Below are 15,065 nucleotides of genomic sequence, written 5' to 3'. Positions count from 1 at the left end.
GATTTATGTTGCAATTTGATTATTTTCGCATAAGCTTTGTTGCTTATTTTGACATCATGATTCTGATTTTGGATAGATTCGATGCGAGTTGAGGTCGATTCGAGGGGCAAAGGCATCACGGGCTAGAGTTTGAACCGGATTGAGGTGAGTAATGATTGTAAATATTGTCCTGAGGCTATGAAACCCTGGATTTCACATCGTTGTGCTATTTTGAGGTGATGCACACACTAGATGCCGAGCGTGGGGTCGTGCACTGCTGGAGATTATGACTTAATCTGTCCCGAATGACTGTTTTACTGTGTATTTGATTGAAAACTATTTGCTATCATTATGTTTTGGGTTGACTACCATATTCGGGCCTCGTGCCAATTATTTTGGACCCTTAGGGGATTTTTACTACTATTCCTAGGTGTTTTGACTTTATACTTGTACTCAGTCATGCCATATTCTACTATTTTCATAACTCAGCCATGTTTACTCCGTTTTGGCATCTTAAATGATATTTTGAGCTGAGCATTCATATTTTACTATGCATGAGTGGCTTCTAGAAATTTTTGACTGAGTAGGGCCGAAGGCCTGTGTTGTGAGGTTAATGTGGGATCGGGCTATGCGTCGTAGCGATTATTGTACTGATTCATGATTATGAGGCCGAGGGCCTGAGTTGTATGCCACAAGGTCGCTTGATATGAGGCCAAGAGCCTGTTTGATTATGCCACGAGATGATTTGTTATTGTGCTTGGGTCGTAAGGGACCCGTCCCGAAGTCTGTACACCCCTAGTGTATTTGGGTACCCAATATGAGATGTGTTATAGCCCGAGGGGCTGATGTTGTTCCATGCTATTTCCCGAGGACGGATATGAGTGATTATGAGATAGCCGAGGGGATGATTCTGTTGGTACTTTGCCCAAGGGGCTGGTTTTATGTGTTTATCTTTTCTCACTGCTTTTCATTCACTCGTTTAACTGTTAAAAGATGCTTTAAAGAACCTTATCCTGAACTAAGGTGTTTTTATAAGTTTTCACTGTTTTATTGCATTGTATTGATTTTACATTGCCTCTATGTAGCATTTTGCTGTGTTTTACGTGTTTTCTTATCGCTCAGCTGCCTTTACTTTTATTACTCACTGAGTTGGCATAATCACATTACTCCCTGCACCCTGTGTGCAGATTTAAGAGCTTTGGGTCCTGCTAGCAAGGGTTGATTGCTTCGAGTAGACTGTTCGGAGTTCACTACGTAGCTGCTCGACGTTCGCAGTCCAGTCTTTCTCCTTCCTATCCTTATTTTCATTTGCACTGGATTTTTAGTAGACTATGTAGTCTCTTCATACACTTAGACGGATGTTTAGATGCTCATGACTGGTGACACCCTGATGTCGGGCTGTGTTTGTTTCCGCAAATTGTTTTATTTCACTTTATTTCAGAATTTATCACTTGTTAATGGTTTAATTATGAACTAAATAAATGTTAATTGCTATTGGGGGTTTGTGTCGTCTGGCCTTGTTTCATGATAGACGTCATCACGACCGGGTCCAGATTTATGGTAGTGACAACAGGATCACTTGAAGATGATACAGATTTGGAAAAAAGTAAAAGAGTCGTATAAAGTATTCGATAATACAAGAGGTCAATGCTTATTTCCAGATCGAAATGTTAGATAGAAAGATTAGAACAGAAGTTTAATTAAAATAGTCCAAAATATTCGATAATGCAAGAGTTTATCAATTGAGAATGCTAAGACTTTCAACTCTTAATCGGATAAATAAAACCGAAAATATTAAAAAATTAAGAAAAAAATCCATTAGACCGTAGCATTCTATAATTATCACAATCAAAGTTCTTAAATAATTTGAAAAAATTCCATAGATCCTTGTACTAATATTTTTTGTCATAGCCAAATTCTTAAACTCCTTTTTCTTATTATGAAACCACTTTATTATCCAGTAGAAAGCGACCTAAACTTGAGTTTAACCCATTAAACAACCTTAAAATCATTTTCTCCTAATTAGAGTTTGTGTCATAAGATACAATTCTTAGGTAGTAGCATGGAAGGAGAGATAGTAACATTCTAGGTAAAAGGTCCGAGCATACGTAAACGTCAATTTCATTACAAATTTATTACATGGGGAATATTAAAACTGTGGTTTATTTTTGTCACGACCCAAAATTCACTACTCGTGATGGCACCTAACCCAACCCGCTAGGTAAGCCATGAACAAGAGGCAGCTACAACGAAAATGCAGGAACATCTTTAAATCTAGCTCCCATCGAACACAACAACCTCAATAGCCAACATCTGCACGCAATGTGCAGAAGTGTAGTATCAGTACAACCGACCCCATGTACTGGTAAGTAACAAACCTAACCTTAGGTTGAAAGTAGTGACGAGCTAGAATATAGGTCGGGTCCAACACCAATAGCCAACAACATATCATAACAGCGTGAAGCAATTAAATAAATAAGTAACTCGGAAGAAAAATGCTCTGTCTTTTTATAGTTTTCCAAAAATAATTTATCTTTTCAAGTATATTAGTGAAAACCAAACACTTTTACCGAAATCGTCGAAAAAATAGCGTAAGTTTGAAAATTGTGAGTTCCCCAAAAATCCACTCAATTCCCATATGTCAATATGTGAGAAGTCATTAATTGCATGATATCGTACAACATGAGAAAATGCATCTCTATGCCTGTATGTCATGGGATGTCAAATGCGATGCGACTCAGTGATAGAACCATATGCATACTCTCATAGTATCAATTCATTCAATCATCCCAGTCACTTAGTCCTCACAGTCACTCCGTCCTCCAATCACTCGGCACCAGGCACTCAGTAGGTACCTGCGCTAACTAGGGGTGTGTACAGACTCCGGAGGGGCTCCTAAAGCCCAAGCGCTATATCAAGCCAATCATGGCATAAATCAATGAAACATGTTGCGTCGTGCAGCCCGATCCCATAAATATCCTAACAATCAGGCCCTCGGACTCACTCAGTCATCAATCTCTCCAGTCTCTCGGGATCTCAATGTCATTAAACTTTCCCGACAACAATGACATGATGTATCAATAAATAACAACTAAGACTGAGATATGATATGAATGCATAAATATGACTGAGTACAAAATATAAATGAAATCAGTGAGGTGACAGCAAGAAACGACCACCATGGGTCCCAACAATATCGGCATAAAGCCTAAACATGATATCTAGGATGATTGACAGCTCATTTACTTTATCACATGGTGAAAACACAGATATCAGCAAAATAGGGCCACTAAACAATGCCATGAAAACAATAGAGTCACAATTCACCAGGTGCACGCCCACACGCCCGTCACCTAGCATGTGCATCACCTTATCATCAATCACATAGCACGTAATTCAGGGTTTCATGCGCTCTGCGCTAAGTTTAGAAGAGTTACTTACCTCTAACAAGCCAATTCCCAAATGGAGCAAGCCAAGCGATGCTCCAAAAATTTCATCACGCGTGTAGCAACCTTAAAATGACTCAAAACTAGCTAAAAGCAACTCAAATACATCAAATAAAGCCCAAAGAAACAATTCTAAATGATAAAGATTGAATCCTAAATCAAATCCCAAATCAGGTAAAAAATACACCTGGGCACGCACCTTGAAACCCGAAAAAACTCAATAAATTTGACAACACATTCAATTTCATGTCCAACCATACTAGTTTCACTCAATTCTAACTCCAAATCGATGTTCAAAACTCAAAAATTCATATTATGAAATTTTAGGCCAAAACCCCCAATTTCCTTTTTAAAATTTCATCAACCAAAAGCCAAAATGAAAGATAAATTCATGGAATATAACCAAAACCGAGTAGAGAACACTTAGCCCAATTCATATGGTGAAAATTGCTTCAAGAATCTGTCACGACCCAAACCATTGGGCCGCGACGGGTGCCCGAATCCTACATGTCGAACATCCTTAAGCATGTGTTTAATATATAAATGTGAATAACATACGTGAGGGAAATCGATCCAAAATACATATATACATATACGTGCGGAATACATGGTTGAGCCGGCAAAGATGCTATAGACAACTATACACTCAAAACTGAAAGCCGACAAGGCCACATACTATCCAACTATACATAACTATCTATAAACCTATAAGAGAAATACAACTGTACAAAGGTGGGACTGGGCCACGTCATACCATATAAATATACAAGCATATCGTACCAAAATCAAAAGCAGCTCCGGATCAAGTGGAGCACGCCAACTCTCGCTGATCAAGGATGCTAAGAAGGGAGACCGTCGGCTTGCCTACCTACGCCTGTGGGTATGAAACACAGGCCCCGGGAAATACGGCGTTAGTACGAATAAAGTACTGAGTATGTAAGGCATGAAAATTAGTACATAAAAGACATAGATGAAACATGAAATAAAGAAATCCACCTGTAAGTTTGAATAACTTTGTAAATCCTGAAACATTTATAATGTCATACATGTACGTATAAATGGTATGTCATGCATATGTATAGGTGTACGTAACATCATGAAGTTTCTGAGGGCATCCCATCATATCATCTTGGCCACTGTGGGCAAAATCACCAACATATACCAACTGTTAAGGTGGTGTGTGTATATAACATCGTAACCTTTTTTCATATTCCATATATGTATATATACACATATATAACGTCATCTGGTCATGGGTCAATGTACATGTATAAATGCATGAAATCCATAAGAAATACGTTAATAAGATTTCTCGAAATGTCATAAAAACAATATGCCTGTCGGATAAACTTTATCAAATACGTATTTTTCTGAGACCCATGAACAAAAGATATAATAATAATTTACATTGGGAATCAAGAATATAAACACCCCTAGTATTTCTATGAATATAGTCATTTATAGAAGTTGTGCATTTGCTCGTTTCGTTCGTGTCGTATGGATCATGCCAAAAAGAATGAAGGGATAGCCTTAACATACCTGGAGTAGGGAATATTCCATATGATGTTCTTGGAAAAGGTAGCACTGTACTCCCTTAGAATCGCAAAATCTTACGTTGTTAATGTGTAAATAATTCATGATGGAATTGTTGAAATTGTAGGATTCACGTTGCTTAATGTAAGGTTTAGAATCTGATTTGAAGTGTTTGAAAATGAGAAATTGAAAACTTATCAGAATAGTCAATGTTAGTGTCTTTGATATGGAAAATGGCTCTTAGTCTTTAGTATAGAAAATTCACATTTGATTGTAGAAACAAAGTGAATGTTTAACTAACACATTATGCCACCTAATAAGAAAGTCATTTCTTTAGGATGTGGCTTACTGCCACGTGGGGATGGGGGTGGAAATTTTTTAATCTTTATCCAAACTTATTAGTTAATTAGGTAATGTCCCGTTACACGGTAAATAACCAATTACCCGCATAATTAAGAATTGTCTCAATTTACTTAAAATTCTACTTATTTTTAATACACTTTATACATCATACTACCATGGTCATATGGTACCTTGTATGGTACTAGTCCATAAATATCGGGTATTATCGCTCGATCGGTATTTTATCCCAAATCGGCAGCCTTCAACGAAACTCATTTTCTTTAATTCCTGTATCCTTTATCCTTCATGACACTTACTTATAGCTTGTTATAAATAGCATAAGTACTTTAACCTCAAGTTAATGTCATCCCCGAGTCCACGTCGATTAACTGAAGACAAAACATTAACGTACAAAAACGCAAGATGCAACATCCTTCACCCCTTAGAAACATTCGTCCTAGAATGTTTAACTACCCGTGATATATATAAATTTTGCAGAGTCGCCTTTGTAATATTACTTCTACCAACACTTCCTATAGAAACTCAATAATTCAACGCCATATAGTACCATAATCATCAATAACAACAATGTCCTCACACAACCAATGACAATAACTAACACAAGAATCCATACACGTACCTTAAGGTTGTAATGTCTCAATCGGACCCTTCTCTAGAGGAGGAAATTAGTAGGGATATCTAGATTTAATATCTTCCTCGTCCTCCCAAGTAATTTATTCCACATTTTTGTTTCTCCAAAGTACTTTCACCGATGCTACGTTTTTAGTTCTCAATCTACGAACCTGTCTGCCTAGTATAGTAATGGGAGTTTCTTCATATGATAGTTGCTCTGTGACATGAATGTCGTCAACTGACACGATTCTAGAATCATCTCCGAAACATTTACATACCATAGACACATGATAGAATGGATGTACGGATTCCAAGTCCGAAGTCAAGTCCAACTCATATGCTACCTGGCCTACCTTGCGTATGACCCTATATGGTCAAATGTACCGAGGGCTAAGTTTTCCCTTCCTACCAAACCACATGATATCTTTCATCGGTGATACCTTTAGGAATACCCAGTCGTCAACCTAAAACTCCAAGTCTCGCCATTGTTTATCCGCATAAGTCGTCTGATGTCTTTGAGTTGCTAATAGCTTTTCCTGTATAAGCTTAATTTTCTCGATTTCCTATTGTACCAATTTTGGTCCTACTAATTTAGTTTCCCCAACATTGAACCACCCTATAAACGACCTACACTTCCATCCGTAAAGAGCTTTGTTTGGAGCCATTTGAATACAGGAATGGTATCTATTATTATATGTGAACTCAATAAGTGGCAGATGATCATCTCAGCCATCTTTGAAGTCTATCACACAAGCTCGTAACATAACCTCAAGTGTTTGAATAGTATGCTCAGCCTGTCCGTCTGTCTAGGGATGAAATGTTGTACTAAAACTTATCTGAGTCTGCTATCCTTTTTGGAAGGATCTCCAGAATTAGTTATAAACCGAGCTCTTCTATCCAAGATAATAGATACAGGGACACCATGTAGTCGTACTATCGCCTTAATATAAAGCCTTACATAATCCTCTGCGGAATATGTAGTCCTAAAGGGTAGAAAATAGGCTGACTTTGTAAGCCTATAAATAATCACCCATATCAAATCGAACTTACGCTGGGTATGAGGTAAGCCTACGGTGAAATCCATATTGATTACTTCCCATTTCCTATTCGGAATCTCCATAGCTTGCAATAATCCACCGAGTTTTTGATGCTCAATCTTAACCTGCTGACAGTTAGGACACTGAGCAACAAACTCCGCTATATCCTTTTTCATTTCATCCCACCAATATACTTCCTTAATATCATGATACATCTTTGTCGCTCCTGGATGGATAGAATAACAAGAATAATGAGTTTCTCCCATAAACTGTCGACGCAACCCTGTAACATTAGGGGAACATAATCGTCCTCGATATCCGAGGACCCCATCTTCTGTAATCTCAAACGGTGTCTTCTCCTTCTGTGGGGTGGTATCACTATAATGAACTAACACAGGATCCTCGTACTGGCGTTCCTTTACTTCAGTTACTAAAGAGGATGTTGTCATATCCTAAATAGTAATTCCAATATTACCTGAGTCCAGTAACAAAACTCCAAGACTAGCTAGCTGATGAATCCCATGGGCTATTCCCCTCTTTTCTGGTAGTAAATATGATAGGCTACCCATAGATCTACGGATGAGGGTGTCGGCTACTACGTTCGCCTTCTCTGGATGGTGTAAAATATCAACGTCATAGTCTTTAAGTAGCTCCAACCATCTCCTTTGACGTAAATTCAATTCCTTATGCTTGAAGGATACTGGAGGCTCTTATATCCTATAGATATAAACATGAATACCATACAAGTAGTGCCTCCACATCTTTAGTGAATTAATACTTCAGCTAATTCTAAAATGTGGGTCGGGTAATTCTTCTTGTGCTTTCTCAGTTGCCTAGAAGCATAAGCTACATACTTACCATGCTGCATCAGTACAAACCCAATCCAACGCCTGAAGCGTCATAATAGATAACATAACCATTGGTCCCTTTTAAGAGCGTTAGAATCGGTGCTGAGGTTAATCTGTCCTTCAATTCCTAGAAACTCCATTTGCAAGTATATCAGTCCATTGAAACTTCTGCTCCCTTCCGAGTCAACTTTGTTAAAGGTGCTAAAAGGGAAGAAAATCCCTCTACAAATCTCCCATAATAACCTGCCAAACCGAGAAAGCTATGAACCTCCGTTGGTGTTGTGGGTCTAGGCCAAGTCTTTACTGCCTCATCCTTTTGTGTATCTACCCGGATGCCTTCACCCGAAATGATATGCCCAAGGAAATCTACAAAGTTCAACCAAAATTCACATTTAGAGAATTTAGCATACAACTTCCCTTTTTGTAGAACTCTAAGCACAGTACGCAAATGATTTACATGCTTAGCCTCTGAACGAGAATACACCAATATATCGTCGATAAATACAATTACGAACAGATCTAAAACGGGCTTGAATGCACGATTCATCAAATCCATGAATCCTACTAGGGCATTGGTCAAACCAAACGACATAACACGAAACTCAGAGTGCCCGTATCTAGTCCTAAATGTTGTCTTCGGAATATCTTCCTCCTTAACCCTTACCTGATGGTACCCGAACCTCATGTCTATCTTTGAAAAACACTTGGAACCTTGCAACTGATCAAATAAATCATCAATCATCAGGAGCGGGTACTTATTTTTGATCATCACCTTATTCAACTGTCTATAATAAATATACATTTGTAAGGAACCATCTTTCTTCCTCACAAATAACACATGTTCTCCCCACGGTGATGTACTAGGCCTGATAAAGCCTTTTTCATGCAAGTCATTTCATTGTTCCTTAAACTTATTCAGCTCTACGGGAGCCATTCTATAGGGAGGAATATATATTGGATGAGTATCTGGTAGTAGGTCAATAGCAAACTCAATTTCTCACTCTGGCGGAAGACTTGGGAGCTCATTGGAAAAAATATTGGGAAACTCATTAACCATGGGGATGGACTGAATGGTTGGTGACTCTACTTCTATATCGTGAACTCGATCTAAGTGATAAATACAACCCTTTCTGATCATCTTCCTTTCTTTGAGATAGGAAATAAATCTACCTCTCGGTGATATGGTATTACCTTTCCACTCCAAAACGGGCTCCCCTAAAAATTGAAATCGGACTATCTTTGATCTACAATCAACGTTGGCATCACAAGAATCCAACCAATCCATACCTATTATAACATCAAATTCTACAATATCTAACTCGGTTAGGTCTGCTACAGTAGATTGACTATGAACTACTATTATACAACCCCTGTATACTCGCTTAGATATCACTGAGTCCCTAACAGGTGTAGACACCTCAAAAGGTTTAACAATTCAGGTTTTATTCCAAACTTACTAGCAACCGACGGAGTAACATATGATAAGCTGAAGCTTGGGATAATTAGTGCATATACATCATATGAGGAGACTGATAATATACCTATAAAAACATCAGGCGATGACTCCTGATCCTGTCATCCTGCCAACGCATAAATTCGGTTCTGAGGAGTGCTTGAGCTAGATGCCCTACCTCTGCCTCAACCACAACTCATTGGTGCTTGTGAACCTTGACCAAGGGGGTGTACTGATGATGATAAACCAGCTACAGATCCCGCTGGCTTAGCCATGCTTGCATCACCTCTCATCGGACAATCCCTCTTTATGTGGCCCGGATAACCACAAGTATAGCAAACACCCATTCCCATACGGCACTTCCCGACATGTTGCTTACCATACTAAGCACATCGTGGAAAGGGTGGCCTCATTTGACTTGACTCACCCCTATACTGAGAACGTGAGGCCCTAGAATTCTGACCAGACACTGAATACATGGAACGATCAAATCTCTTACCGCCAAACTAAGAGGGTGCGCTAGTTGATGGCTAGGCTGGATACCTCGAGTATTGTTGTCTTTGACCACCTCGAAAATCACCAGAAGAACCCGAAGACCTCGCTCTCTTATTCTGGGCCCTATTATGCTCATGAGCGGCCCTCTATTTCTACTTACGCTCCTCTACACCTTGATCGTATGCCTAAATATGAGAAATATCCATGTCTGCGTGAAGTGAGACCGACATACAATTGTTAAGCAAGTGCGGCTCTAACCCCATCACGAACCGATGAACCCGATCCTCCATCCTAGATACATTAGTGGGAGCATACCTAGCTAATGAATCAAGATGAAGACTGTACTCTCGAACACTCATGTTACCTTGCCGGAGGTTCAACAACCTATCAACTCTGGCCCTCCTAAGCTCTGGTGGAAGATAATGACGAAGAAAAGCTTTTGTACACTCCTGCCATACTGCTGGATGGGCATTCTCACCTCTGGACAACTCCCTAGAACCGTACCAATTAACTGCAACATCTTGACGTCTATAGAAAGCTAGCTCAAATAACTCAGTCGTAGTGGCCTTTATTACCCTCGAAGTCCTCTGCATTCTATCGATAAATACCTAAGGGTCTTCGTTTGGATCTACCCCAATGAATACCGGAGGGTCTAAATTAACGAAATCATGAACCCTCGCACTGACGGACCTATCTGCATGACCAACACCTAATTCCTAACACCGAGCCTGTGAGGCTACTAATCAAGTTAATAGTTAAATAACATCTCTCATCTCCTAACCCATTGCATCTAACTGAGGGGCTGAACATACAAGGGCGGGCGCTAGAACTGGTGCCCCTTGGAGCCCTTCTGGAGATGGCGGGGTATATGAAGTCTGAGATGAAACCTCACTATGAGACTCTCCCTGAGCCCTAGTAACTCATGGTGCTTGACTAGTAGTCTCACCAGCCATGGACTTTCCACTCTATGCAGCTATAGTCTTCGGTGGCATCACTGAAAACGTAACATATTATTAGGAACATGAATTTTTATATCGCACGATCTAAGATAAAAAGAGAGGCTAACATCCTATATGTCCTGTAGCCTCCTGTCTATAAGTGTGGTGCAAAACACACCCATAAACAAGACTCTACTAGAAACGGTTTATAGACAACCATAGGATAGAACTGCTCTGATATCATTTTTGTCACGACCCAAACCAATGGGCCACGACGGATGCCCGAATCCTATATGTCGAACATCCTTAAGCATGCGTTTAAGATATAAACATAAATAACATATGTGAGGGAAATATATCCAAAAGACATATGTACATATATGTGCGGAATACAGTGGGCAAGCCGGCAAGGCTACTATAGACAACTATATACCCAAAACTGAAAGCCGACAAGGCCACATACTATCCAACTATACATAACTATCTATAGACCTCTAATGGAAATATAATTGCACAAGGACGGGACTGAGACACGTCATATATATATATATATACAAGCATATGGTACCAAAATCAAAAGCAGATCCAGATCAAGTGGAGCACGCCAACTCTCGCTGATCAAGGATCCTAAGAAGGGGGACCATCGGCTTGCCTACATGCACCAGCGGGCATGAAACGCAGGCCCCGGGAAATAGGGCATTAGGTCGAATATTGTACTGTGTATGTAATGCATGAAAATCAGTACATAAAAGACATAGATGAAACATGAAATAAAGAAATCAACCTGTAAGTTTGAATAACTTTGTAAATCATGAAACATTTATAATGTCATGAACATGCGTATAAAGCATAGGTATAGGTGTACATAACATGATCAAGCCTTTAAGGGCATTCCATCATATCATCTCGGCCACTGTGGGCATAATCATCAGCATATACCAACTGATAAAGTGGTGGTGCCTATATAACGTTGTAACCTTTTTCCATATCCCATATACGTATATATACGTGTATATAATGACATCTGGTCATGGGTCAATGTACATGTATAAATGCATGAAATTCATAAGAAATACGTTAATAATATTTCTCGGAATTTCATAAAAATAATATGCCTGTCGGATAAACTTTATCAAATACAAATTTTTTTGAGACCCATGAATAGAAGATATAATAATAATTCACATGGAGAATCAAGAATATAGACACCCCTAGTATTTCTATGAATAGAGTCATTTATGAAAGTTGTGCATTTGCTCGTTTCATTCGTGTCGTATGGATCATGCCAAAAAGAAAGAAGGGATAGCCTTAACATACCTGGAGTAGCGAAAAATCCGTATGATGTTCTTGGAAAAGGTAGCAATGTACTCTCTTAAAATCGCAAAATCTTACGTTGCTAATGTGTAAATAATTCTTGTTGGAATTGTTGAAACTTGTAGGAATCATGTTGCTTAATGTAATTTTAGAATCTGATTTGAAGTGTTTGAAAATGAAAAATTGAAAACTTATCAGAATGGCCAACGTTAGTGTCTTTGGTATGTAAAATGACGCTTAGTATTTGGTATGAAATTTGACTCGTAGTTTTTGGTATGGGAAATGACTCTTGGTCTTTTGTATGGAAAATTCACATCTGATTGTAGAAACGAAGTGAATGTGTAACTAAAACATTATGCCCCCTAATAAGAAATGACTAAGAGTCATTTCTTTAGGATGTGGCTTACTGCCACGTGGGGATGGGAGTGGGAAATTTTTAATCTTTATCTAAACTTATTATTTAATTAGGTAATGTCTCATTACCTGGTAATTAACCAATTACCAGTATAATTAAGAATTGTCTCAATTTACTTAAAATTTTACTTATTTTTGATACACTTTCTATATCATACTACCAAAATCGGCAACTTTCAACGAAACTCATTTTCTTTAGTCCGTGTATCCTTTATCCTTCATGGAACTTACTTATCGCCTATTATAAATAGCATAAGTACATTAACCTTAAGATAATCTCATCCCCTAGTATACGTCGATTAACTGAAGATGAAACTTTGACGTACGAAAATGCAAGATGCAACATCGCCTTAATCCGAGCTCTCTAGCTCCAAAATGTAAAAATGGTTGAAACCCTCGTAATAGAGTACTTTATAATATTCCCAGGAATTTCTATATGCTATCGCGAAATAGAGTACTTTATAATCTGCCCAAGAATTTCTAGCCCGTTTTACTTATTGCGATCGCGGCCATTCACCGGCAATCGCGAAGAACAAAATTTTCCAACAGCCTTCTCCAACTCTTTCAAATAGACTCTAGTACAATGGTCATAACTTTTCGTATAAAACTCTAAATTACAATTGGTTTTAATTTTTGAAACTATAATTCCAACTCATGGGATACAACTTTCATTTTTGGATGATCTCCAAATTTCTTATAGATTGTGAGATATAACCTTTCAAAGTCGGGTTAGTGCAACAGAACATTTCTTCTACGCGATCGCGAAAGGCCTTCCGCGATCGCGAAGCACTGGCCATGTGTTTCGATTTTTCTCTTCACTATCACAGCCAGAACCATGCTATCGCACTGTACACCCTTGTAGCCAAAATCTAGCAACTAAAAATGGCTTAGAAATGGTCTGAAACTACCCCAAAACTCACCTGAGCCCTTCGGGTCCCGGTCCGAACATACCAACAAGTCTCAAAATATATCACGGACTTAGTCGAGGCACAAAATCACATCAAACAACGCTAAAAACATGAATTACACCTCAATTCAAAATCAATGAAATTTGAAACTTCAAACTTCCACAACCGATGTTGAAACCTATCAAATCACGTCCGATTGACCTCAATCTTTGCACAAGAGTCACATTTGACAATACGGACCTGCTCCAACTTCTGGAATCGAAATCCGTCGCTGATATCAAAAAGTCCACTCCCGGTCAATCTTTCCGAAAATCCAACTTTTGCCATTTCAAGCCAAATTATACTATGGACATCCAAATCATAATCCGGACGCGCTCTTAAGTCCATAATCACCCAACAGAGCTAACGGAACCATCAAAAATCCAATCCGAGGTCAAATACTAAAAATTCAAACTTGGTTAACCCTTTCAAATTTATAACTTCTAGTAGAGAATCATTCTTCTATATTAATTATAAATAACCTGAAAATAAAAACTGACAATTCACATAGTCATAATATATTATACAGAGCTACTCATGCTCTCAAACATCCGAACGAAGCGTAAATGCTCAAAACGACCGATCGGGTCATTACAATTTTTGGATAGTAGATTGATTACATGGCAAAATGCCTCTAGGGATAATGACATCTCCAATGTTGTTGTGCCATGGATCAGCCAAGTGGGTTTATAAGTTCTCCAATGGTCCTATTCTAGGGTATGCTGATTGTTGTACACAGAATCCAACGAAAGCCAACAAGCAAGGCGATCTACTCAACACCAACCAAATAAAAGAACGTTAATTAGCATTTCGTCAATCTCATCGACAATTTATTTATTCGATAATAAATCCCTTTGGAACTTATCATTTGTTTTTCTCAACCAAGTCCGCACACTTCATTCCAGTTAGGACTAGCTATTCGTCGGAGCGGTTGGCTGAGATTTACATCCTCAATATTGTTCTCCTTCACAGTGTGTCAGTGCCCATTATTTCTGGTTAGGGCATGCATTTTACATCACAATTTTAGAAATTCGTGCAGCGAGAGTTGGGCACCCAAGTTGAGTAAAGTACAACATTTCACCATTAGATAGAAGGACAGTCCGAGCGCACTATTTAGATATTGGAGGATATGCTACGCTCTTGTGTCATTGATTGAGGGGGTTCTTAGGATTAGTTTCTACCGCTCATGGAGCTTTCCTAAAACAAAAGTTACCAGTCGAGCATTCAGATGACTCCATATGAGGCTTTGTATGGGAGACGATGCCTATATTCGGTGGGCTATTTGAGCCGGGTGAGGCTAGGCTATTGGGTACTAACTTGGTTCAGGATGCTTTGGACAAGGTTAAATTGATTCAGGATCGGCTTCGCACGGCGCGGTCTAGACAGAAGAGTTACATTGATCGGAAGGTCCGTGATGTTGCTTACATGGTTGGGGAGAAGGTACTGCTCAAGGTTTCACCTGTGAATGGTGTTATGAGGCTCGGGAAGAAGGGCAAGTTGAGACCTTGGTATATTTGGCCTTTTGAGGTACTTCAGAAGATTGGAGAGGTGGCTTACAAGCTTTTCTTTCCACCTAGTTTATCGAGTATGCATCCAGTATTTTATGTTTTTATGCTCCAGAAGTATGTCGGTGATCTGCATGTTTTGTATTTCACCATGGTTCAGTTGAATAGTGATTTGACATAA

The 15,065-nt window shown here is 38.9% G+C and overlaps 1 protein-coding gene across 1 annotated transcript; it reads left to right on the top strand.

The window, feature by feature from the left end:
• Nucleotides 1–14,639: 14,639 nt before the first annotated feature.
• On the top strand, nucleotides 14,640–15,065 carry LOC138869121 (uncharacterized). The gene has a single exon (XM_070146713.1). It carries the CDS (start codon nucleotides 14,640–14,642, stop codon nucleotides 15,063–15,065), a length of 426 nt encoding a protein of 141 aa, XP_070002814.1.

The sequence above is a fragment of the Nicotiana sylvestris genome, chromosome 5, assembly GCF_000393655.2.
Source record: "Nicotiana sylvestris chromosome 5, ASM39365v2, whole genome shotgun sequence".
In the NCBI taxonomy this organism is placed as follows: Eukaryota; Viridiplantae; Streptophyta; class Magnoliopsida; order Solanales; family Solanaceae; genus Nicotiana; species Nicotiana sylvestris.
Note: the sequence above shows the minus strand (reverse complement) of the source record. Positions and strands in the feature narration are given on the sequence as shown.